The 23,939-nt window shown below is 44.2% G+C and overlaps 1 protein-coding gene and 1 non-coding gene across 2 annotated transcripts; one reads left to right on the top strand and one right to left on the bottom strand.

Moving 5' to 3' along the window:
• Positions 1-1,318: 1,318 nt before the first annotated feature.
• Sohlh2 (spermatogenesis and oogenesis specific basic helix-loop-helix 2) lies at positions 1,319-23,773 on the bottom strand. Its single transcript, NM_001034961.1, has 11 exons — positions 23,694-23,773; positions 16,445-16,659; positions 15,461-15,522; positions 15,274-15,378; positions 13,518-13,614; positions 10,598-10,708; positions 8,973-9,120; positions 8,764-8,852; positions 7,064-7,185; positions 3,859-4,103; positions 1,319-2,383 (listed from the first exon to the last, which is right to left on the bottom strand). Exons 1-11 carry the CDS (start codon positions 23,739-23,741, stop codon positions 2,237-2,239), a joined length of 1,389 nt encoding a protein of 462 aa, NP_001030133.1. The 5' UTR covers positions 23,742-23,773; the 3' UTR covers positions 1,319-2,236.
• On the top strand, positions 7,549-7,655 carry LOC120101148 (U6 spliceosomal RNA). Its single transcript, XR_005501545.1, has one exon. It is a non-coding gene; the product is annotated as a U6 spliceosomal RNA (small nuclear RNA).
• Positions 23,774-23,939: the final 166 nt, after the last annotated feature.

Raw genomic sequence — 23,939 nt, 5'->3', positions numbered from 1 at the left:
CCATACTGTCTCAGAACCTGCCAGCTTGATTTTTTAAAGAAAATCCTGAGGCTGGAGAGATCAGTGGATAAAGGATGTTCAAAACTGAACACGACCATGTGTGCTTGTGACACCTGCTTACAGGGGTACACAGAGGGGAATCTGAGACCTGGCCTAGATGAATTAGAAGCTATGGGTTCGATGAACGGCCCTGGCTCAAGGCAGAGAGCAATGGAGAATGACACTGGACATCTTTCTCTGGCCTCTGGATGTGTGTACACAGGCATATATGCCTGCACGTTCACGAGCATGCACCACAGACACATAACATACACCCACACACAAAATTAAAAAAAAATATCGTATGGGCTGAAGCCTGCTAAGTCTTTGGTTGGGAGGTGAGCTTATCTGGAAGAGAATGATTTATTAAAAATGAAATTTCACTAGAAGATTTTGGACACTTGCATGAAGTTTAGCAGTCTGGAACTGGCTGTTGTATGCGACTTTCCTCCGATAGCAACCACCATCTTGGGAATTCAACACTGCCTTGATTGCACATGGCTTTGCTGGGGAGGGGGGAGCTGGAGTATACAGGCAGACGAAGTTGAGAAAGGGTGCTATCTATATGTGGCTACAGACAGCCCTCACCGCTGATGGAGAATTTTTAGGTACAGCTTTTGCTGACTGGACACCAACACCCCTGAAATAAACCCTCACCTGTGCTTTGTAAGGAAGCCTAATAAAGTCATTGGCTGCTCAGAGAGAACTTAGGGGAACTGCACCTTTGTCTGTGGTTGGGGCCTTGGGAGTAGATGTTCCCATGTCTCCCCCAGGGATGGAATTTTAGCACTGACAGCCTCGAATAAAAAGGTTGTAAGTATGAGTCAGGCAGGCTCCTGTCCTCATTGAAAGGAAAATGGGGACAGAGGGAGCGGACAAATGGCTCCTGGAGTCAGGCTCAGTGAGACTTTTCTCCTAGAATCCCTGGCCACCGCTTCTCTCAGGACCCAGGTGTCAACCTGGAGAAACTCCCATCTGAACAGCGTTTCCAGCAGTAAAAGAGGCCAGCCAGGGAGAGGTCAATGCATAGAGAGCCCAAGACATCTCTACACCTTCTCTTCCAATGCCAGCCAAAGCAGCTGCAGCTGGCTGGAGACAGTCATTACCCACCCTAGAGGCATAGAACCTTAGTTGGACACATCGAGGCGCTCCACATCGTGTATCCCATATCCACAGTTGGTCATTTTGGTATCTTCAAAGAACTCATAACCAGAAAAAAGCCAAAGTAATTATTAAGCTTCTCAAAAACTTAATAAAATCAAATTCCGTGCACACTTACTAAAAGAGAAAGTATTTTATTAAACAAAACAATGGATTACACTTTAACAATAAAACGTTTGTGTAAGAACATTTCAGTGAAATATAAAACCACCCCCCCTCTCTTTCCTGGTTTCCAGCAAACACACGTACAAGGACAGGACCAAGCACTTATCTGTGGCCCAGCAAGGAAAAGTAAGTGCCCCTCCTGGCTGCCATTCCACTCACAAGATTGCAAAATGCAATCAAAAGCATATCAGTTTATCTGGAATCACCAAATGGACAAGCACAGTTGCTCCACATCTCCCTGATTATTTTAGTGTGGATGATGAATGAAGAAGGGGGCTCTCCAAAATGCCAAATCTAGAGAAGATACCAACTAGAAATCAATGACAGAAGCAACCCCCAGGCTACAGCTACCCTGGGACGTCCTGGTCTTAGATGTTTACCTCCACATAGGTATTCTTTGTAGTATGTTTTTCACAACGTGAACAATTATATTTTTGGTAAAATGAATTTGTGTGTGTGTGTGGGGGGGGGGTGTCACTCGGCCTGCAGATTCCTGATGCATTGGGAAATCCCGACATGGATGAAGATGCCTGAGTGACAAGGCTGTCACTGCCATCTACTATCTTTCTATGTATCTTTGGAAGGTTCTAGCACATTTATCAGACAACACGATCAGCAGCTTTCAAATATCTTTCTTTGTCCCTTCTTCCTCAACTGAACAAGTGTGCCCAGTATGTGGTCTAGAACATGAGCCCCACACACGGACTGTTTACGCCCCAAACTGTTGGGAGGGAGGGAGAAGAACACAGTAATTGAGTCTAACCCATCCTTACTCACAATGTCACAAATGCATTTCTGTATCATGAAAGTTAATAAAGCCAACTGGCGTCTTCAGGCAACTAAACTACATGTTTACAAACATTAATTTTTCTTAAAAGTAACTGCTGTCTTGAGGCTGCAGAGACGGCCCAGTGGGTTGCTGAGAAGCCTGGTGACCCGAGTCTGATTCTCGGAACCCACGAAAGATGCTGGATGAGGCAGTGCGAGAACTGGCTGGGAGCTCATGGCCGGAAGTGCACTGCAACAGAAACAAGAGAGAAGCAGAAACAAGGAAGAAGTAAGAAACAATTCTCAAGAGTTGTCCTCTGACTTCCACATGTGCACTGCGGTGAGCACAGACACACGTGCACATGCATGCACACACACACATACTTCAAAAACCAAAACAAAATAAAAATAGCAAAAATAATTATTTTCTTATAAAAACTCTAAAACAAAAACATATAAGGTAAGTACATGCCAGCAACTAGAAATTAATGTGTTAGGTTGGTGTGTGAGCTGTAAATCCCAATATTTGGGGGGGGTGGTTTAAGCAGAAGGATCACTTGAAACCAAAAGTTCAAGACCAGAGCAGACAACAAGGCAGGATCTCATCTCAGTCCACTCAATCAATCAATCAATCAATCAATGAATCAATCAACCCATCAATCAGTACTATAGCATCCTCTTCATTTGTCTTGGCCTTTCTTTTCTGACTATTACTGGCATGAGTATTCTAAGTTTTCTCTAATTCACGTTGGCACGTCTTTCTCACAAGTACGTCTTTACACAGTCACTATTATTCCTGTTTCACAGAGGTCACATAGAGATGATGACATTTTTCTTTTTGCCCTAGAAGAGTTATATTAGGTGTCATTAGACCATGGCTTTTAAGTACAAAGAATAGATGACCTAGTATGGTTTCCACAAACAACTTCACTGTATGTTGCTGGTTCACCTACCCCTAAACTCTTTTTTCTCTATTTATCTCTGATTCCAGACCCCTGTGAGGTTAATCTTTGTTTCTAGGTCTTGGCTTAGACTGTAAATACTTCTCCACCAGTCAGCATTTACTCAACTATATGTCCTCTACCTTCACGCTTCAACCCATATCACTGCTGCCTGCCTCTCTGCTTGTATCCCCGACACTTCATGAGTGTGAGTGCAATGTCTGTAGACACTACTTCCCCAGAAATACCAGCAAGCACAGCGTCAGAGCACAGGCTGCTCAAACAGCCGGTCCATAAAAGCCGGTATCTGAGCTCTGCCCGATGGTGAATGAAGGATGGGTTTCCATCTAGTGCGGGTGCCTTCTGATGCCGAGAGACAACAGAGGCAGTTAGGGGGTCAGCTAAGAATGAACTGCTCATAGAATGGACTGTCGAATCCAAGGAATTCTGGGTAGAAGCACAGGGGAGAAGGAGAGGAAGAGGTAACTAGATCCAAAAAAGCCAGTGTCCAACAGGTCACCTAATGCTAGACTAGCTAGACCGCTTCCACATTTGTGACAGCAGGCATCCAGGTACCAGGTCTGCAGCGAGAAGAATAAGGGACTGGGTTAACTACAGCAATTATCAGCACTCAGATAGTGACTTAGAAACCAACACAGCCCTTGGGGTGCAGACTCTGAGCTTTGAGACCAGGACATTATCAGCCAAGGGTGGCTCAGGGCCTTCGCTGGCTGGAGAGGATCCAGTCTTACTCAGAGACCACAGGAGTCTCTTACTCACTTACCAGACAACTGGAGCTGGCTGGGCGTGTTGGGCAAAGCATGGCATTGCAGTGCTGAGGAGTAAAGCTGGACACACTGGGCCCAGTGGGTGGTAAATAAATGGAAATGTTCTGGTTTGTTCTGGCAGCTGCCTCATGGGGAGAGACGGGTCCAGAGCAGTATCTGACAGCATGGAAGGAGTTCAGAGAGAGAGTCGTGCTGGGGACTCGAGTCTTATAAAGATCCTCTGAAACAGAGCCCGGCTGACCTGTAACAAGAAAGAAAACAGGTGTCTGTGAGCATTGTGCACACTTGTGTGGCTCTGACTACAGCTTTGGGAATACATGGCCCTCTATCTCACTTCCTCATATTGCACACAGCTACTGCACTTAAACACTGGTAGGAAAACCCAGCCTGCTCCTGTAACAGCTCAATATAAACACTGCACATTCGTGTCTCAAGCGGTTTCAGAGGACGGTGTGTGTGTGTGTGTGTGTGTGTGTGTGTGTGTGTGTGTGTGTGTGTGTGTATGCATGTATATATTAGTATAGTCAGTTACTTTTTAAATAGGATGTGACTAAATTGAGGGTTCTGATTCATTGATCTCCCAGATCTCTTTGAGGCTGCATGTCTTGTAAGTGTACAATCCTAGCATAACTCTGTCTTTCACAGAGTGGTCTCTAGGTGACGTGATTTCACAAAACACTCAAGTATAGAAAATGCTGACCTTGTTGTCATCAACACTGTTTTTACAGAACATAAACAGTATTGTATATAAAGGTGTATATATATATATATATATATTTATATTGTATATAAAGGTGTATATATATATATATATATATATATATCCTTAAGAGGCACTGAGCATGGCCCCACCTTAATTCAGCTTAATTTGGATGACTTTAGTCATCACATGCCACACTGAGCTACAGGCACTCTGAATAGCTTAACTGGTGACTTTTTCCTATTCTCCTCCATTCTCCCCAGGTGGTCAAGAGAAAGGCCTAAGTAGAGCATTGAAGGGTCCTGCATTTATTTCCTTGATTGCAGGACCAAGGAGGGCTGTGTTCTACTTTGGCCCCTTCTCTTCTGACTTTGGACACAACTGAAGGAATGCCATTTGTCCCAGAACTCCCCCTGGTCCCCTAGACATGCATGCCATGTCTACATGCAAGTCACAGTTGGCACACTGAGCAGACCAGTTTGCTTTAGTGACCCTGTCTGCCACTGAGGTCCACACGAAGAAATAACTGCACTCATCTACCCGTGCACTTCCATCTCTGAGGCAGGGACGCCAAGCTGAGAACCAGAGGGACAGTGATGGATAAGGATGCTCCCAACACGGTGGGATGCAATGACAACATAGGTCTCCTTAGGAGGAAGGAATCAGGAAGAGTCACAAAAGACAAGCTGAGGACAGGAGACTTCTTGTCACGCAACACCAGCCACTCTATTAGAAAGAAGTCTACATTCTACTGGGTCCTGCGTGGAGACAGTAGCCTTCAGGAACACTGAAAGCCACACACTGGCCCTGGATGCTTTTCCTCTGGCTTGGTTCATTCCCACCATTATTTCCATAACTACGTGGGAACACCAGGGATTGCTGAAAACCTAACAGCAGTGCCTCTGGAAGGAGGTTGCGTGTGTCCACATGGGTGTTTGTAGTATATGTAGTATTTCTTGGCCTCCACTGCTCTAGTGTGGTTGCTCTACTAAAAATACAGCAATGAACAAAACAGGAGCGGAAAGTCCCTCCCTTCACGGAGCTGGCACTGTAGTGGAAGAAGACAGCAATAACAGAGCACACACAGAAAAAGCACAGGAGGTAAGAACCAGGAAGACAGCCCAAGAGGAAAGTGGGCTAAGAGTGGCTGAACTGTGTGTACATGAATTGTGTGTACATGAACTGTGTGTACATGAACTGTGTGTACATGAACTGTGTGTACACACTGTAACAAGTAGCTTTAACCAGGTGGTTCAGAAGGACTCAGAGTAGGGCCTCTAATTAAAGACCTGAAAGAAGTAAATAAACATTGTAAATGCACAGCACACAGTCAGCACTGAATTAATGAGCAGTCGGTCCTCTATATCATTGGGCTGGGGATCCAACTAACCATGGATTCAAAGGTTTTTGTTTTCTTTAAAATCAACTACAGTGAGGTTATACAAAACATGGACAGACTTTGTTCTTTAAACAATGTAATATAACAATCATTTGTGTAAATTTACATTGTATATCAGGTATCATCCTACCCACAATAGACTTCGAGTATAAGCAGGAGTATACGCCCAGGTTCTATGCAAATGATATTCCATTTTATGGAAGGAACTTGAGACTCTGAAGATCTGGTATCTGCAGAGGGACTTGGAACAAATCCTATACGGGTACTGAGAGATACTGTGATTCCCATTAGACTTCATCTCCATAAGAAGTAAATTTATCAATATACTTATCATCTGTTAGTAAGATATTTTTTGGAAATTATGTTCAATCTGAGGCAGTTTCCAGGATACCTTTTTAGTGTGTGTGTGTGTGTGTGTGTATTTGCATACATTCATGTGTGTTCACTATGTGTATGCAGTACTCAGAGAGGCTCTGGAACTGGAGGTACAAAGGATTGTGAACTACCATGTGGGTGCTGGGAACTAAACCCAGGACCTCTGCAAGAGCAGCCATTGCTTCTGCCCCTAAGATACTCCTGTGGTTGAATCTGAAATGCCACCCAGTCTTGTTTATAAAACTTGCTCCCTGGCTAGTGGCACTGTTTTGTGGATCTGTGTAACCTTTAGGTGATAGAATATAGATGGCTGGAGCTGGGGTCTTCCACCTCTGCTTCCTTCTTGCTCAGATTCCTGACCCCTGCTTTGTGATGGCCTACTGTGTGAATCCTGCTCTGACTCCTGCTCCCCTGACTCTAATGTCCTACTGTGTGAATGGTGCCACACTTGCCTCTGCCATCACAGACTATGTCCTCCAGCATTAGGAGTTAAACATTTCCTTCCTGGGGGCTCTCTGTCAGGAATTCTGCCAGTGACACAAAAGAAACTAAAGGACTCAATTTAAATACTTCAAGATGGTGAAGCCAGGACTTACTGGACAATGTTTCAGCTCCACTTGACCACATGGTTATGACAGGAAATGAATGGGGACTTGGGGGAAACCCAAGGGCTGCAGAGCCTTCATTCACATGCACTGTGAGCTACAGGGCGTTAGGCATAGCTCACCTCTCACAGCTTCCTCCAAAGGTCCTCCTGCAGCAGGCATGGAATAGACATTCAAGCCCTGGTCAGCCAGGAGCTGGATCTCTTGCACAGGTGAGAAAGCACTTGTCAGCATAGCATCTCCCCTGGAAAGAAGAAAAGATTCACTTTGCACCTCTCTCCGGGTAGAAATATCAACAGTGCTAAATCCAAAGGCTTTTCTAAATTGTGTCTAAAAAGATTTACTTGTTTATATTATGACTGTTTGCTTGCAGGTACGTCTGTGGACTGCCTATGCAGTCCCTACAGAGACCAGAAGAGGACACCAGGTCCTATGGAACTCATGTTACAGTTGGTTGTAAGTTGCCATGAGATTGCTAGGAACTGAACCCAGGTCCTCTGCAAGAGCAGTCAGTGCTCTTAACTCCTGAGTCATCTCTCCAGGCCCTTTTCTATTAGTCAAGCTCTAAAAAACCCTGACAAGTCTCAGTTATAAATTATTTGAATATGTGTTCGCATCGGCAGCACATATACTAAAATTGGAACGATACAGAGAAGATTAGCATGGCCCCTGCGCAAGGATGACACGCAAATTCGTGAAGCGTTCCATATTTTTACAAGAATACCCTTGGCAGGGAATAGGGAGGCAAAGATTAAAACAGAGACAGAAGGAACACCCATTCAGAGCCTGCCCCACATGTGGCCCATACATATACACCCACCCAATTAGAGAAGATGGATGAAGCAAAGAAGTGCAAGCCGACAGGAGCCGGATATAGATCTCTCCTGAGAGACACAGCCAGAATACAGCAAATACAGAGGCGAATGCCAGCAGCAAACCACTGAACTGAGAACAGGACCCCCATTGAAGGAATCAGAGAAAGAACTGGAAGAGCTTGAAGGGGCTCGAGACCCCTTATGAACAACAATGCCAAGCAACCAGAGCTTCCAGGGACTAAGCCACTACCTAAAGACTATACATGGACTGACCCTGGACTCTGACCTCATAGGTAGCAATGAATATCCTAGTAAGAGCACCAGTGGAAGGGGAAGCCCTGGGTCCTGCTAAGACTGAAGCCCCAGTGAACGTGATTGTTGGGGGGAGGGCGGCAATGGGTCGAGGATGGGGAGGGGAACAACCATAAAGAAGGGGAGGAGGAGGGGTTAGGGGGATGTTGGCCCGGAAACCGGGAAAGGGAATAACACTCGAAATGTAAATACTCAAGTTAATAAAAAAATGTTTTTAAAAATTATTTGAATATAACATAGTGGTACTTGGGACCTTTGAGGTTCCTTCAAAAGTTCTTTTTGTTTCTCTTTGCTTGCATAGACTTATACGACTTGAGTGAGGAAGTCATCTCTTGGCATGTCACATTTTGTACCTGTGAGTTTCAGGAGTACTTACTATCTAGTTCTAGATGCTCCACGGTCCTTAACCCTGACAGAGAACAACAACTACAGAATCCATCCTGCCCCTGCTGGACAAGCGGAGTCACTGAGATGGAGGCTCCATTTCAAGGTTCTCAGGGCTAACAGGGTGTGTGTCCTAGGACACTGGGTGTGTTCACCACAGTAATAAGATGTGCAGTATTGGCAGTGGGAGACACTCGTGAATCCCTAACGAACACCAAGGCTCTCACGGTGTGTGTTCTCGGTTCCTGCACAATCACCCAGCATGAACAAGGTGGGGAAACAACACAGAGACTCACACGCCCTTGCCATACCTCTGTGATGTGGCTGTGCAGGGGAGGAACAGCTCGATGGGCATCTGTCTCTTAGAAAACCTCTTATTGCTCTGAAGGGATTCTGTAATCTAAACAAGTACAGAGACACATATGTAAAAACAGACCTACAGACACACGGATGTGCAGCTACAGAAACAAAAATAAAAACTGGGCATGGAAGCATGGATAGGGCTTTAGAAACTGAGTACCTGGGCCATAATGGCTGGCGAGAGAGACTCCCGGACCTGCTTCACATAATCAACTGTGGCCTCGATGACGGAAGCCACATCACTCTTCCTCCCCTTGACGTATGGCAGGAGGGTGCGCAGCTGCTCACAGCAAAACTTGATGCGCTCTCTGTTCAAACAGTCATGAAAACAACGACGCATTATTTCTCTGTTCATCAGAAGGAGCAATTCTTCCTGGGTTTTTGTGAAAATGGACTGTCTCTGTCTTCATCTGATCCCTGTTTAAGAGGGAGGCCAAGAGCCCCCCACAAGTCCTGAAATCACACTGACGGGGTCCTCACTCAAGGGGGCAACTGCCAAAGCACAGAGTCTGTGCCATGCTAGTCCCAGTTCCCTCCATGAGGCCCACTGCTGTGATGTCCAGGGTCCCAGACAGTACAAGGCACACCCCTTAAAGCCCACCAAGACCTGCAAATAGTCTGCCCTCAGGAAAGAATCACGTGCTGTAGAGACATCGTTTTTAAGGTTCATAGTAGAAGCCTAGCAGGCCAGGAAGAGTCAGAATCTGGGTTTGGACCATATTTTTATAAAGATATAATTTAGTATCTTGTACCATGTGAGTTTCACATATCATGCTGTGCCAGAGCTGGAGGAAAATGAGAAGAAAGTTTTCCTAAATGGATGAACTAAAATACAAAGTCAATGTCCAGGCTAGCATCCAAAGGACACAAAATCTTGAATGAGTCTCAGGAGAGACACGTGGGAAATGTAGGTGTAATTGATTCAAAATCGATTCAAGCCCTTGGCATTTCCCCTAAGTACTTGTTTTGTCCAGTGACAGCCTTGACATGTGTGGGTGACTGACAATTACTACCTGGAACCTTAGAAAAGTCCCTAAGTTTCTCTTCATTTCAGAATAGAAGAAAAACAGACTGAAAATGTCTATCATTCAGCACATAGGGTAGGAAATAAGTGGTATTCTTATTGGGCGTCAGGATCTTTGGGGCTCTGCAGAGTTGTCTCAGGAACTATTCTGGGGGTAGAAAGCATTGAGGAGCTAACAGCTTTGGAAGCCTTTGAATGTTTCCCACAGAGAAACTTCACTTACAGAAGAATCTAAGCTGAGACACACAGGAGAGTCTGTGGGCAAGGCAGTCTCAGTAGAATACGAGAGGTTGCCTCATAGTGCATTATGGTAAACCAGGTCTTCCCAACATCATTGGCAGTGGGAATAATACGTTAGAAGCAAGACTGAAAAGGGGGGGAGGGGACAAAACCATCAAGCCTTTGTTATCTATAGATGACTCAACTGTTACCAATAACTACCACCTTGTCTGACAAACGCCATTACACATCGTTCCAATGTGTATTAAGGAAACATCTGAATATGCAGGGAACTTAGGAGACCCACAGACGAGTATTTCTATCCCCACCACGTAGAATCGTTACGTTCCCCAGTCACGCTGCGGTGATGGCACCTGCTCAGCTCTTTCTCCTCACAGTGATCGAATACCGCATGAGTGGCCTATATTCAGTGTCACATTCACTAGGCCCATCTAGACCTTCAGCAGTGTTAAAGTTATGGTGGACGTGGTTTCTCTGTGTGAAGAAGTAACCCGGCGACCACAGGTTCCACGGGCACCCACCGTCTCAGCTTTTCTTTGCTTGAGTGAAGAAAAGAAGCCTTTTTGTTTCTCTCTGGACTCGACAGCGGGGCCTTTAATCCAAGTCCAGTGTCATTGTTCAGCAGTTCAGAGCTACAAGCAAGTGAGAATCATGTCACCATTAAAGAGCAAGCTGCCAGGCAACTGCAGCAATGAGCAGTGACTCACGATCAGCCAGAGAACATCTCCTGCTTCGCACAAGGGAGGAGAGTTTATCAAATCCCCGTACCTGCGCGTTTGGGGCTGAATCTCCTCCTTAAGATTTTAAAATATCATACAGTCAATGATCAAAAACCTAAAGCACACTGATTAAATACAAATATAATCAGGACTAAGACATTATAATCGTATCAATCATGGATATTCTAAATTACAAGCAGTCACTGATAGCACATTTTTTTAACTTTATGGTGTTGTAAAAGCATTGCAACACCAGTCCACTTCTCCTTCCAGCCATACTTGATAAATTACATATGACAGTTGATGCTTTGACAACCTGCTACAAAGCAGACTGACTTAGATGGCTCCTGCCCAACTGTGAACTAGCATTAAGTGTTCTGAGGATGTTACAGAGCAAGCTATGGTGTTGGCTGATTGGATGAGTTTTTACTCACAATTGTTTCTACTGGGTCTTACAGCCTCACTGCAAATCACACCACAGCTGTGTCTACCCTTAAAACATTACCACCCACAGGGCTAGAGAATGGCTCAGTGATTAACAGCACTGGAGGGACCTAGATTCAATTTCCATCACCCTCGTGGTGGTTCATAACCAGCTGTAACTCCAGTTCCAAAATATCTGATACTCTCTTCTGGCTTCTGAGAGCACTGAACGTCTGTGGTACACAGATATACGTCCAGAAAACACACCCAAACACATGACATACATTTTTAAAAGTTAAGGTCCATTACAGAGAAAAGAACAGAGAAACTTTACGTGTTCTATTCCAACTTGATCAGCAAAGGTTTCTCTTCCTTGTAAACTCTGTCATTTAATGGATGCTGTTCTGACTCCACAGTGGTTCTCAACCCCTCTGACAACCCTCTATCTCTAAAAACATTTATATTACATTCATAACTATAGCAAACTTAATTACAAGTAGCAACAAAAATAATCTTATGGTTAGGGTAAATCGCAACATGAGGAAAAGTATTAATGGGCCATGGCACTAGGGAGGTTGAACTAGAACTTTATGTTCTGAACTATTTTATTAATTTTTATTTTATGGGTATATATGTAACACATGTGTCTGGAGCCCATGGATGCCAAAAGAGGGAATAGGACCCCTAGAACTGGAGTCACAGACAGGGTGACTGGGTGCAGGGAACTGAACCTGGTTCCTCTAGAAGAGTGGGCAGTGCTCTTAACTGCTGAGCCATCTCTACAAGCCCTTTTTATACATACGTGTGTGTGTGTGTGTGTGTGTGTGTGTGTGTGTGTGTGAGAGAGAGAGAGAGAGAGAGAGAGAGAGAGAGACAGACAGACAGACAGACAGACACAGAGACAGAGACAGAGATCAACCTTGGTGTCTTTGCTCAGGGGAGAGGGAAGGGGAAGGACAGGAGGAGTAAGAAGGGGAGGGAGAGGGAGCACAATCAACCTTGGTATCTTTGCTCAGGTGCTGTTCACCAGGGTCTCTCACTGGCCGGAAGCTCCCCAGTGGGCTAGGCTGGCTGGCCAGGTGCCTCAAGGAGCCCCTCCTGTGCTCATCTCCCAGGTACTGGGATTCTGAGCACTCATGCCTTAAAGCTTTTGTATTTGAGTTCTGGGTCTGAAGCTCAGGTCCTCATGCTCGTAAACTAGTACTTTATTGACCAAGGTATCTCCCTAGCCCTATAATTCCATTTTCTTTATCCAAAAGGGTAAAACTTGACTGAAATTTTTACTTTAATTATGAAGGAGTATAAAGAAAATTCAAAGTAGACACTGAAAAGTGCTTTCATGTAGCATATAAAAATCACGAAACCTCGAAATACCCTTCCCTACCTCATATGCCAGATAAGGGGTCATTTTTCCATGAAGCTCTTTGAGGCTCAGCTGCTAAATAAGACTCACAAAGCTTTTGCTATCCATGTGCCTCTTTCGTCTGCCACATGAACGGGCTCCAAGTCCCTCCCTTGTTCTACCCAGTAGATGGCCACATTCTACACATTCTAGAAGTGCCTCACTGAGAATTTTCACCGTCATCAGCATCCTTGGGCTTCAGCACTTGTCCATCCCTGCACTCTAAGCCCTATTTAAAACCTCCTTGGTGTAAAAAGAAGGCAGCAGTCACAAAAAGCTGATTTTTATCAAACATGCAAAGCTAACAAAGGAAGAGTCTGACCCATGTTCAACAGCCTGTAGGAGAACAAGCAAGATACACAGAGAGAGAGAGAAAGATAAAGACAAGACAAACACAGAGAGAGAGAGAGAGAGAGAGAGAGAGAGAGAGAGAGAGAGAGCGCGAGAGTGCTATAAAAATCAAAACAAAGCACTTCCTTCATGGGATATGTGAGACTCTAAATCCCAGGTAAGTAATAGTTGAAGTTTTGAGTTTATGAGTTCAAAACAGACAATGGGGGGGGAAGTGCTGTAGGCAGAGACTAGGTAAGGCTGGCTTGTCCAAGTATCAGAGTTCAAATGTGTGTTTGAAAAGGGGGGATCTGCTGTTACTTTATTTGACTATCAGTGTGCTTTCTAATACTGGGTTGTATCACCTATGAGATGTACCCATGATCTCGACTCCAGAATCTGAAACAGAAGACTGCCATCTGTCTTCAGAGAAGAGCCCTTCTCTCTGCACCACACTTGGCACTTGGGCTGGTGTCCTATTATCAAGTTCTCCGCAGTGTCGTTAATAAAATGTACACGGTAAACACAGGTGACATGGAAAAGTTGAAAAGAATAAACAAAACTAACCAAAGAAACAGATCTGTAGGGAAATGCCCTCCGAGTTCGCTGCAGGAAGTCTGGAAGTAGAGTCTGCATTCTGGAGGCAACTCAGTGTTCCCCATATCTATTGAAAGTTTGGAAAGAAGCTCGTTTCAATCATAAAATCACTGCCAACTATTTTTTACAAAGCAGGGTTTTAAAATAGAAACAAGTGATAGGTTTCAGTCCATGAAGCATAAAACCACTCAGATTAGAAAATCCCACTGAAAGGCTGCACGCACTGCACCCAAGGACACCCTCTCACCAGTAAGAACCTGCTAAGTGACATTTTATAAAGCATTCCCAACTGAGTTTATGTAGCACCTTCCTATTTATAAGTAAATGTCAAGCAACTGCACTGTCAAGTTATGGCCTCAGGGCCATAAAAAATCTGCAGCTGTTAGTCCTGGGACCAATGATAAATCAACTGGAGAATGTTTGGGGTCCATCAAAGGTGCTGGACAGGTGATGGGCAGCTGCTGTGTGAGAACAGATTGCACAGGCCTTGACCACACGCTTAGTCAGACCAGGGCAGAACTCTGAAGCCACAGGGGGTAGGGGTGGGGAGAGGATGTGGTGACAAGAGGTGCTACAAAGAGAACTCACTACTCGGACCATTGAAAACTGAGCACACAAAGAGGCAGACACACTGACTCTAGAATGTAAACTTAGATATATACAATAGTCCTCAGTATGTTCCAAGACAATATGGAATTTAAGTTTTAAACAGGTCTCAGCCTTATCGAAATATAATGGTGAGTGTGGTGTGTGTGCAATGTGTCTACAATGAACATATACAATGTAAAAATAGCACAATCAAGTTAATTAGTGTGCTCATCATCTTCCATAATCATTTTCTTGTGCATGTGTTGAAAACACTTAAGATGGTGGGTCTCAGTAAGTTACAAGTATCCACAGAGTATTGTTAATACAGCCATCAAACTGTATCTGAGGTCTTCAGATTTTACTCATATGAAGACATATCCACTCCTTGCCCAATGTTCTCTACATGATACCAGCTTAATTCTGAAAGATTTCTCAGCTAGTATCCCAGCTCTATCAAGCAAAAATAATTATTGAACCACATTAATTCCAGGAGTTGGAGGCTGCCTCCTGCCCCTTTAGGACAAGCTAATTTAATTAGTGTTTAAATGTTGCAATGCACACAATACAATATGTAAAGGGAATACAAAGAAGAGGTCTAGCTGAGGCGTTGTCATTACTGCTTTGTATCTAAAACTATGGAAGAGAAAGAATGACTCTTATGCATTAAAGAGGTAAATAACTATAAAAATGTTTTGCAACAGAGTTACTGTGTAATTCCAGGTTAATGCTCTACTTTTTGGATATCTCTGTAATGACATAACCTGATCGTTTGTATTTTAATAGCAAAGATATGAGAGTAGCTAGGTTATCAAACGGAAAGAAACATAGTAACAATCCCAAACAAAACAACAACAAAAGCCTTTCATCACCCAGCTACTGTGCAACTAACTCATTTGAAATTTCTGAACATTTCAGCTTCTCTTGCAAATAAAAACAAAAGATTTTTCCTCCTTATTTAAACATATTTTCTAGCTATATTAAAAACACACTGTTTAAAAAAATACTGTTATAAAATACAGAGCAATTTGTTAATTCACAATAAAAGGCACAAGTGGGAAATCAATTTAGAGATGTTCAAACATGGTTTTATAGAATGTTAATGACTATTTTAAACCTTTATACATGTATTTTAACTCACCCGTATTTGTGAAATACGTTTTCCAGTAGTTTATCACAGTGTTCACTTTTTCCAAGGTCAGTGGCTCATTGAAACTAATATCAGCTCCATAATCTGAAATATAGCCTACAGAGATCACGTTAGCACCGACCTTGTAATTGCTATTTGAAAACAAAACACAAGCGATAGCAGACAGCCACATACTTACCTCTAAGTTTTTCAGGTATTACAAAAGCAAACAGCAAATGTGTGTTTTTCTTCTTGCCAGATCTGAGGGAAAAGTGTTACAATGAAGCAAAATAATCACTCAAAAAAATGAGAAGAGCTTAACTTACTAGAAACTAAATAGATGCCTTTTAACTCTTGAGAATTTAAAATGATGCAAAAAATGCAAAACTCTCAAATCAGTGAGGATATGATGAACTGGTCTTCCTTAACGAAAGAAAATAACCTCAACCTTATCCACATTTTCAAACCCCTTATTAGTTTGAAAATGTTGAGGAATAGAGGACATTTCAAGAACACTAACTACATGGTAAAATCAGCAAAATCTTGATTTGGGAGATTTACATAAAACTAAAATCCCCTTAAAACAAATACCCATGTGTCTGTTTGAAAAAGATACACATGTATTATTTAAGACAAAAATAAACCCAAATAATACCAGGAAGAGAAAGTTGAATTTTGAATTTTTAGAATCATAAACAGGAAAGACTCAATGTTGGTTAGATATGTCAACATTAAAGAATTGTTAATGCTCACTTGCTTTAATATCCACCATACCCCTTAATAAACTCTGAAAAGGGGAGTCATTGTAATGACAGTTATTTAAAAAGCATACCTATGGGGCTAATATCAGCATTATATACCAAGTAATGATCAATTAACCCCTCTGATGTCACTCACGCCGATTCCTGCTCAGGTTGACATGCTAATTCTTACAATGACATGTCAAACCTGCCACAGAGCTGCACTATGAAACTTCCACTCATGAAGACATATTTCAATTTAAAACTCATAGTGGACTAACTTGATGTCAAGTATGTCAATATATTGTATATCAATCAAGTATTTCAATATATTATAGCTTATCTATTTAGGATATCAAATAAATCCATATACTTTATGCATTTAAGAAATAGGTTTTAAAAGCAATTTTCAAGACACTAGGTCGAGATTTGAACAGTTTTACCTAATCAATCTGACGGCCTCCTGCTCCTCTGCAGTTAAGGTAGAAGTCACCTTCAAGAAGATTATGTCAAACGAGTTAGCAGCCAGAAGCGCAGCTACCTTCTTCACGTTGCTAATGGTCAGGGTGATCTGTGCTGTGCTGGAAAAGAATTTCTGCACAGAACCAGCCAGGAAATATCGTGTGGCATCTCCAACTAGCAAAAGGTCTACTCTTCCCTACAACAGAAGGAAGAAAGCAGAGGCCACATTAAATTACCAAACAAAAGTGAGAAATAACTCAAGGAGCAGGGCAGTTGGCCCTAAACTAAGCACTTGAGGGAAGGAAGCTATTCCCTGTCTCAATGCCCAGGCTTGTGCTCGGGTCTAAGTATCCTGTTACTTAGTTAAGACCCTGCCACTAGGGCCATTATCACATTATAGTGGGGCTTCCCCAAATCTCTCTTACTTCATTAACAGGCAATGTTCTTTATTATTGTTGTTGTTGTTGTTGTTGTTGTTGTTGTTATCAGCAGCAGCATTATCATTATTATTATTATTCCATTAACAGGCAACGTTCATTATTATTATTATTGTTGTTGTTGTTGTTGTTGTTGTTGTTGTTGTTGTTACTCCAGCTTTTTAGAGACAGGGTTGCTCTACGTACCCATGGCTGTCCTGGAACACAATCCGTAGATCAGGCTGGCCTTGAACTTATGAGAGCTGCCTACCTCTGCCTGCTGAGTGCTGGGTCTAAAGGCATGAGCCACCACCCAGCAACAGGTAAGGGTCTTTTGATCCAGCTTCTTAATCAGACTTTTCTCCTGGAAAATGTGTTTTGTGAGAAATGCAAATTGGCAAGTCACACATTATTTATTTTGGTTTAGAAATATATTCCAAAGAACAAATTTTTTTCAAAATTCTAAATTTGGTGCCGGAGTGATGGTTCAGTGGCTAACAGCTCTGCCCAGTTGCTGCACAGTACCCAGATTTGTTCTCTGCACCCATGTGGTAGCTTACAGCTGTTGGCTCTCTCCCAAGGGTTATGTTGCCCTCTTCTGGCCTCACAGGCACCAGGCACACGTGCATGCAGACAAAACACTTACACAAAAACATTTCACAGTGCTTAAAATGAGATTATGACTGTGTGTTGGGACTTGGTCAAAGCACAGGTTGACAGTGAGACCCTTGTCTCTCTCCATACAAGGCTGCACTCCTGATGGGAATGTCTTGGACTTAAGGCTTTATTTGATTTTTTTGTATTTATAATTAATATTCACACGTAATGATTTCTGTTGTCATTTCTTTGATCTGGAATGTTCCTTGTAGCTTATATTTGCTTCTTCCTGGGATCCACTTTATTGAATTTCAGTATAGGCTCAGGAGATTCTTCCTGCCTGAAAATACTGTCACAGTGTTCTGACAAGTCAGGACTAGCTCTAGCTGGTCTGAGTGTGATGTTTGAAGATGATGATCAGAGTAGCAGACAAAAGCACCACACAGCTTGGCTTTCTTTGGGTGATTTTGTTTTCTTTTTTATCTTCTGTGTCTGAGTATAAGCACCTATTATCCACTCTGGAAACAGATATTTCTTCAATCACAGATCACTTTCTCCTCTCTGTTGTCGTTCTTTCTTTGGAAATTTTTTGTGAAATGCTAGATACCCAGATAGATTCTTTTCCCCCATTTCTCTGTGACAGAATAGCCTTCCCAGAATGCTTTCTCGGTCTTTAGTCCTTTAAAAAGTACTGAATTTAACGTGAATCCTGAGTTTTTAAAGTTTTATCCTCTAAATAACCCATTCATTTTGGAATGTGATCACCTCTCTGAAGATATAGATTCAAACTTTACTTGTGTCTGTGTGTGCACACATGTGCAGCTATGTGTACAGGTAACAGGAAACCTGAGTATCATTTTTCAGGCATTGTCCATCTTATGTTTTGCGCTGGTCTTTTATTGGGCTTGGAATTTTCTAAGTATGACAGGTTAGCTGGCCAGGATCCTCCATATCTCCACTTTCCCAGAGCTAGAATCACATGAGCACACCATCATGCCTGCTGTGTGTTAATGTGGGTTTGCCCGTGTGTGTGCCTTCAAGCAGTGGGTGACATTCTGCATGGGATTGCTTCCTGTTTCTCTCCATCTCATTTCTTTGAGGCAGAGTCTCTCACTGAACCTAGAGCTCCCAGATTTGACTAATCTGGCTAACCAGTGAGTTTCGGGGGGCTCCCCGCCTCTGCCTTCCCAATTCAGGGAGTAGGAGGTTGCAGGAGGCCTGAGCCCCTGTGCCTGGTCTTTGTATAGAGGGGTCACAACATCACACTTAAACATAAGCACTTTACTAACCACACTATCTCCTCAGCCTTGCAAATTAGAACTCAAACATTTGTATTCTCTTTTGTCCTAGCCTTTCCAACTTGCTATTTTAAAAGTACCAAAGCAAGGCTGCTTATGAGCAAAACAAATTTCTTTCTTGCCACTCTGAAGACTTGAAAGTCCAAGATAAAGGTGTTGGCAGGTCCAGCATCAAGTGAAGGTATGATTTCTGGTTCAGAAGAGGCAATGTCTGGTGTGCTCTCACGTGGTACAAGGGCTAATGAGTCCACCTTGGGCCTCTTTTTCAGGAACATTAATCTTATTCTTAATGGTGATGTACCTTTGTGACCTAACCACCTTGGAACAGCCCCACCTCCTCTCTTCAGCACATTGGGATGTGAATTTCATAATAAAGCAGGTTACACAATGGGTGTGACTGATGTCACTGCACAGCTGTGCAGCTGCAGCGCCTATGCCTAAAAATCTCATGAATCAAAGGACTGAGGAGCTGTGAATATGGTTTGGGTCCACTGTGAGAGAGCAGGAACCTGGGAAACAGGCTGGGGAGCGGAGTCCAGCACTGTGGCAGTGCCTGGAAATTGCCCACGCTGGGAACCCGAGTCCCACCTGCAGCTCGTTTTCCATGGAGAGCAATTCACAGGCACACCCTGGAGCCAAAGCATCCTTGTTCCAGGTGTTCTGCATGCAGCTACTTCCACAGCAGGTGACCAGCCTCTGCACATGTGTGGACCAGTCCGCCCTCTGCTGCACCCCAGCAACTCTCCTCTCCACATCTTTAAAGCCATAGCCTTCCTCTGAGTGGACATGTGATCTGTCCCTACCTAGACTTTAAGTCTGACTGTGGCTTTTAGGCTGTGAGAGAAACTGCTGTGTTGCAACCAAGATTCTGTCGAGAACTATGCACTGAATTCTGTAGTTGACTCTGGGTAGGTTTTAATGTAGGATGGCCCCCTCCCCTTCCTTATTGTGGTATTTACTCGTGGGAGGCTTCATTTTTCAAAAGTGCCTTCTGCTGTGTAGTTTAGAACAGAGGAGGTGGGGGAAGCATTTATACTCAATCCACAGGCAGGAGCCCCACTCTCACCCTCCAACATCAGGAAGGATAAAAATGCCCACTCATTAACATGGGGGCTTTGGTTTGTTTGGTTGGTTTTGCTTTTGTTTTTTGCAATCTGACATCAGCCTACTTCACCAAACTTAGCTTCTACTTTCCTCAAATGCCCTAACATTTTCAAAACATAGCATAACCTTCTCCTTTAAAAATAATTTGTTAATTGAGACAACACCCTCGGTATGTTGCCCAGGCTGGCTTTAAGGATGCTATCCTCCTGTTTCAGTTTCTGGAAACTGCAGTGACATAGGTATTATACTGAGGCCCTTGCGACCTCTTTGACTTCCTCTGAAAACCACACCATAGGTCTAGTTGCATTTTGGGTGCAATTATTAGTGTCTGTTGCCCAACAATACTATATCACATGATTAATTCTATTCCATCACCTTCCTGAAACCCCTAAAGCCGAGCTGCTGTAACAGTAATAAGTGGTTGTGAGAGCAGCTATACAAGGGTTATAGTTTTGTTATTTTTAAATAACGGATTTAGTTGAAGCAACTACCAATGTGTCAATATAATCTACCTGATGCAGATAAGGCTATCTTAAAGTGATATAAATGTTTCTGTTGAGTGTATGTGAAATGTGGTATGTATGTTGTGTTATGGTATGTGTTTATGTAGTATGTATATAATATCTGTATGTGGTGTGTATATTGGGTGTAAGTGTATATGTGGGGTGTGTGGGTGGTGTGTGTAGGTGGTATGTGTGTATATAAGGTGTGTGTGCATGTGCCTATGTATGTGATGGGTGAGGGTATGTCTTCCTTAGTTACTCTCCACCTTGTATTTTGAGGCAAAGTCTCTTACTGAACTTGGGTTCCCCCATTGGGCTAGATTGGCTGGCCAGCAAGCTCCAGACATCTCCCGGTCTTAGCCCCTCTCCCCCAGCTCTGGGGTTACAAAAGGATGCTGCTGCATCAGCTCTGATGTGGGAACTAGGTGCCAAACTTGGGTTCTCATACTTGAGCTGCAAGCACTTCACCAACTAAGCCACCCACCTCTCCAGCCCCCTAATTTTTCTTTTATTTTGATATGGTTGGTTTGTCTCTCGCTGGGCCATTTGAGAATAAAACAATGTGGTGAGAATAATGACACTAAAAATAGGTATAAATCAGGGATCTGGGGAGGGGTTAATTTGCAAAACTTTCCTTTAGGAAGTTCTGTTCTCTTAGTCTTCTTAAACATCTTTGCACTTTGTGTTCTGGCTTAATTGTGCTTGATAATTACAGTCACCACAGGCAAAGTCTACTGGGCAGTGGCAGTAAACACAGGTTCCTGTGCATAGGGCCTTCCACACCTTCTCTGTAGCCCAGGGCACAGGCTTTTAAATCCTTGAAATGCAGAACAGTATGCGAGCCTTGGTTACCAGCCCATACCAACAGTCTGGTGTGGGGCCAAGGGAGCAAAGGCGGGGACCAGAATCTGCTGCCTCTTGGTTCCAAATATCAATCACTACTGGCTCTATGTAAGGGAAATGAAGGGCAAACTCACACACGGTGAATGGTAGACCCCCTCTATATTTTCTTAAATACCAAACCTGGGCACAACACACACACACACACACACACACACACACACACACACACACACACACACACACACCCCTCCCCCCCCTCTCTCAGACAGGATGAGAAAAGCAATTACAGGAAGGATGCATTCAGGCTGGGCAGCGGAGACAGCTCCAGGTAGCTCTGTTCTCAGCACTTCCTCTGTCACAGGGCTCTGAGAAGGGCAGAGAACGAAAGCAGCCACATATTCAAACCTTTTTCTAGGTGGCACCTGGTGCTCTAACTACATGTGACCCCTCCCAGGCTCCACTCTGAGGGTCCCTGGCTTTGTGCAGAAGAGTCAAGAGCTAGAACTGGGGGTGGGAGGCAGAGACATAGAGAGGAGTTGAGGAGTTGGGGAGGTAATACAGACGGGTGGAAAACAGCAGCATGGGAAGCCATGCTCTGAGCAGGAGTCTAGGGTTTGCTTCTTTCCCTGACCTACGAAATCAGAGCTACAACGTGCTGAGGGTGTCAGCAGTCACAGAGATTAGAACACTAAGGTTACCAGTTAAGTCCGCTCTCCAGTCATGTAAATTTAGCGAAGAAAGTGTAAGCAACACGAATCTGAATATTTACTTAGCATCTTGTTGATGGTGTCACATCTGAACACCGGCAATAGGAAGGTATGCTAAAAATAAAGACATGGAAAATCCCAACATATCCTCATTCGCGAAATTGCATTTTAACAGGTCTGTGATTCCTACCTCAGAACACAATTGCCTAGATTTCATTTGACAGCAATTTTTTTCTGTATGAACTGCTTAGTACACTTAAAAAAATACATATTCATTGGGAAATTTAAAAAAAAAATGAAGTGAAAATGAAATCCCATGCTCTCTTGGGGTATGGCTTATTAGTGCCCTGCCAAACACTCTTTAATTGTGGGCAATTTTATAAGGTCACACCACGGCCAATGTCCTTATCTACTCTGTCTCATTTCTGACCGCCTATTCAGGGCACTGCAGTCTCTACGATTATAAGGCACTAGATTTCCATCTGCAATCGGTGGCCGTCTAAACCCTTAATTAGTAACAGCAGGTGCTGAAGTGCTTAGAGCAAATCACTCCTACATTTTACTGAGTTGTTATTTATGTCACTCTTATCACGGAGAGCAGCGCTGAAGATCAGTAGCAGCGGCTGCCTAGGCCTGAACTCTCAGAGGGCAATCACTGGCCTCCAGTTTCCCAGAAATCCAGGGAAATCTGTCTGCAGAGACTGAGCAAGCTGCTGTTTTTGCAGAGGATCGCAAAATTCAGCGGGGACACCACGCTACGTAGTGTCAGAATTCACAATTATTTGTGTTCTAGATAATCAGAATCTAGAATTTCATTTTGTGCGGCTTTGCTTCATCCGCCGCTGCCGAAGTCCCTAAGAGCTTTCTGCGCATGCACAAGCACCTCACCTAGAATTATCGAAACCCGTTAAATGACCTACGGAAATAATTCGGTTTCCAGAAGCTTGTTCTTAAGGGGTCAGAGGATTAAGTAGACAAAGCCTTCCCTGGGTGGGGGTGGGGGGGCTAACAAAACTCATCTAGGTACAAGTGCCCCCTCGTATCTATCCAAAAAGATCTGTGAGCAACAGATAACCTCCGCTGGCTTTGCTTTCCGGGGTGAGTAATGTCCTCTAAGCTTCTCTAGCCAGGCCATCAGTTTTCCCACTCTGTTTTGTTGTGTCTTACAAGCAGGGCCTCACACTATAGCCCGGAGTGGGCCTGGAATTCACAGCGACCCTTTCGGCCATGAAAGTGCGGGCAGGCGGGCGTCGTGGGTATAAGTCACCCGGCCTGCGGTTCACTTTCCACTTTTTAATCTTGTACAGTTACCCCGTGGGTCACCAAGGGTCTAGTCGAGGTGTGTTTCTGAGTCCTCTATCCGCAGGGTACGGATACTGCGTACACTGGCAGGCGGGCTTTGTTTGAGCAAGGCCACTTTGGGTCGCCATCTTCGTGAGGCCAACAACTCAGGGACAGGAAAGCCGGAAATAAACGCAGATAAAGGCGCGTTCCGTTTCTGAAGCCCAAACATTTCCCTTTCCCGTAGCAAAACTCAACTACGGTCACCCACTTCCAAGACCCTCCCGGGGCTCTGTTCCGAGCTCCAGGGTCAGGGGTTTGAAGTCTGGCCCTGTGGCCTGCTTGCCTGAAGTAACATCCCCATTCGGGAGCGAACGGCCCCAGGCCCTTGGTGGAGTCTGTCCTAGGTGCACCCTTGCAAGGCTGGGACTGCTGGTCTAGGTTCGAGAGATGCTCACAACCGCCTCCCGCCAGGTCCTACCTGCCCCGGCCTCCGGCCTAGCTCCCCAGTGCTGATCCTGTCGGCCATGGCGTCTACTGCTCTGCAGCTTCTTGGCGGGCCCGCGCTGTGAGGGGCGGAGCAAGAGGCAGGGAGCGCCCAGGGACTGTGGGAGCCCTGGGCAGAGTGACGTGGACACCCCAGGCACGCCACTCACGCCTCGGGCTGGCCTGCAAGGCTCGACTACGCATGGGCAGAGGGTGTGCTGAGACGCTTGGGTGGGCCAGC

Source organism: Rattus norvegicus, chromosome 2 (assembly GCF_036323735.1).
Source record: "Rattus norvegicus strain BN/NHsdMcwi chromosome 2, GRCr8, whole genome shotgun sequence".
Taxonomy (NCBI): domain Eukaryota; kingdom Metazoa; phylum Chordata; class Mammalia; order Rodentia; family Muridae; genus Rattus; species Rattus norvegicus.
Note: the sequence above shows the minus strand (reverse complement) of the source record. Positions and strands in the feature narration are given on the sequence as shown.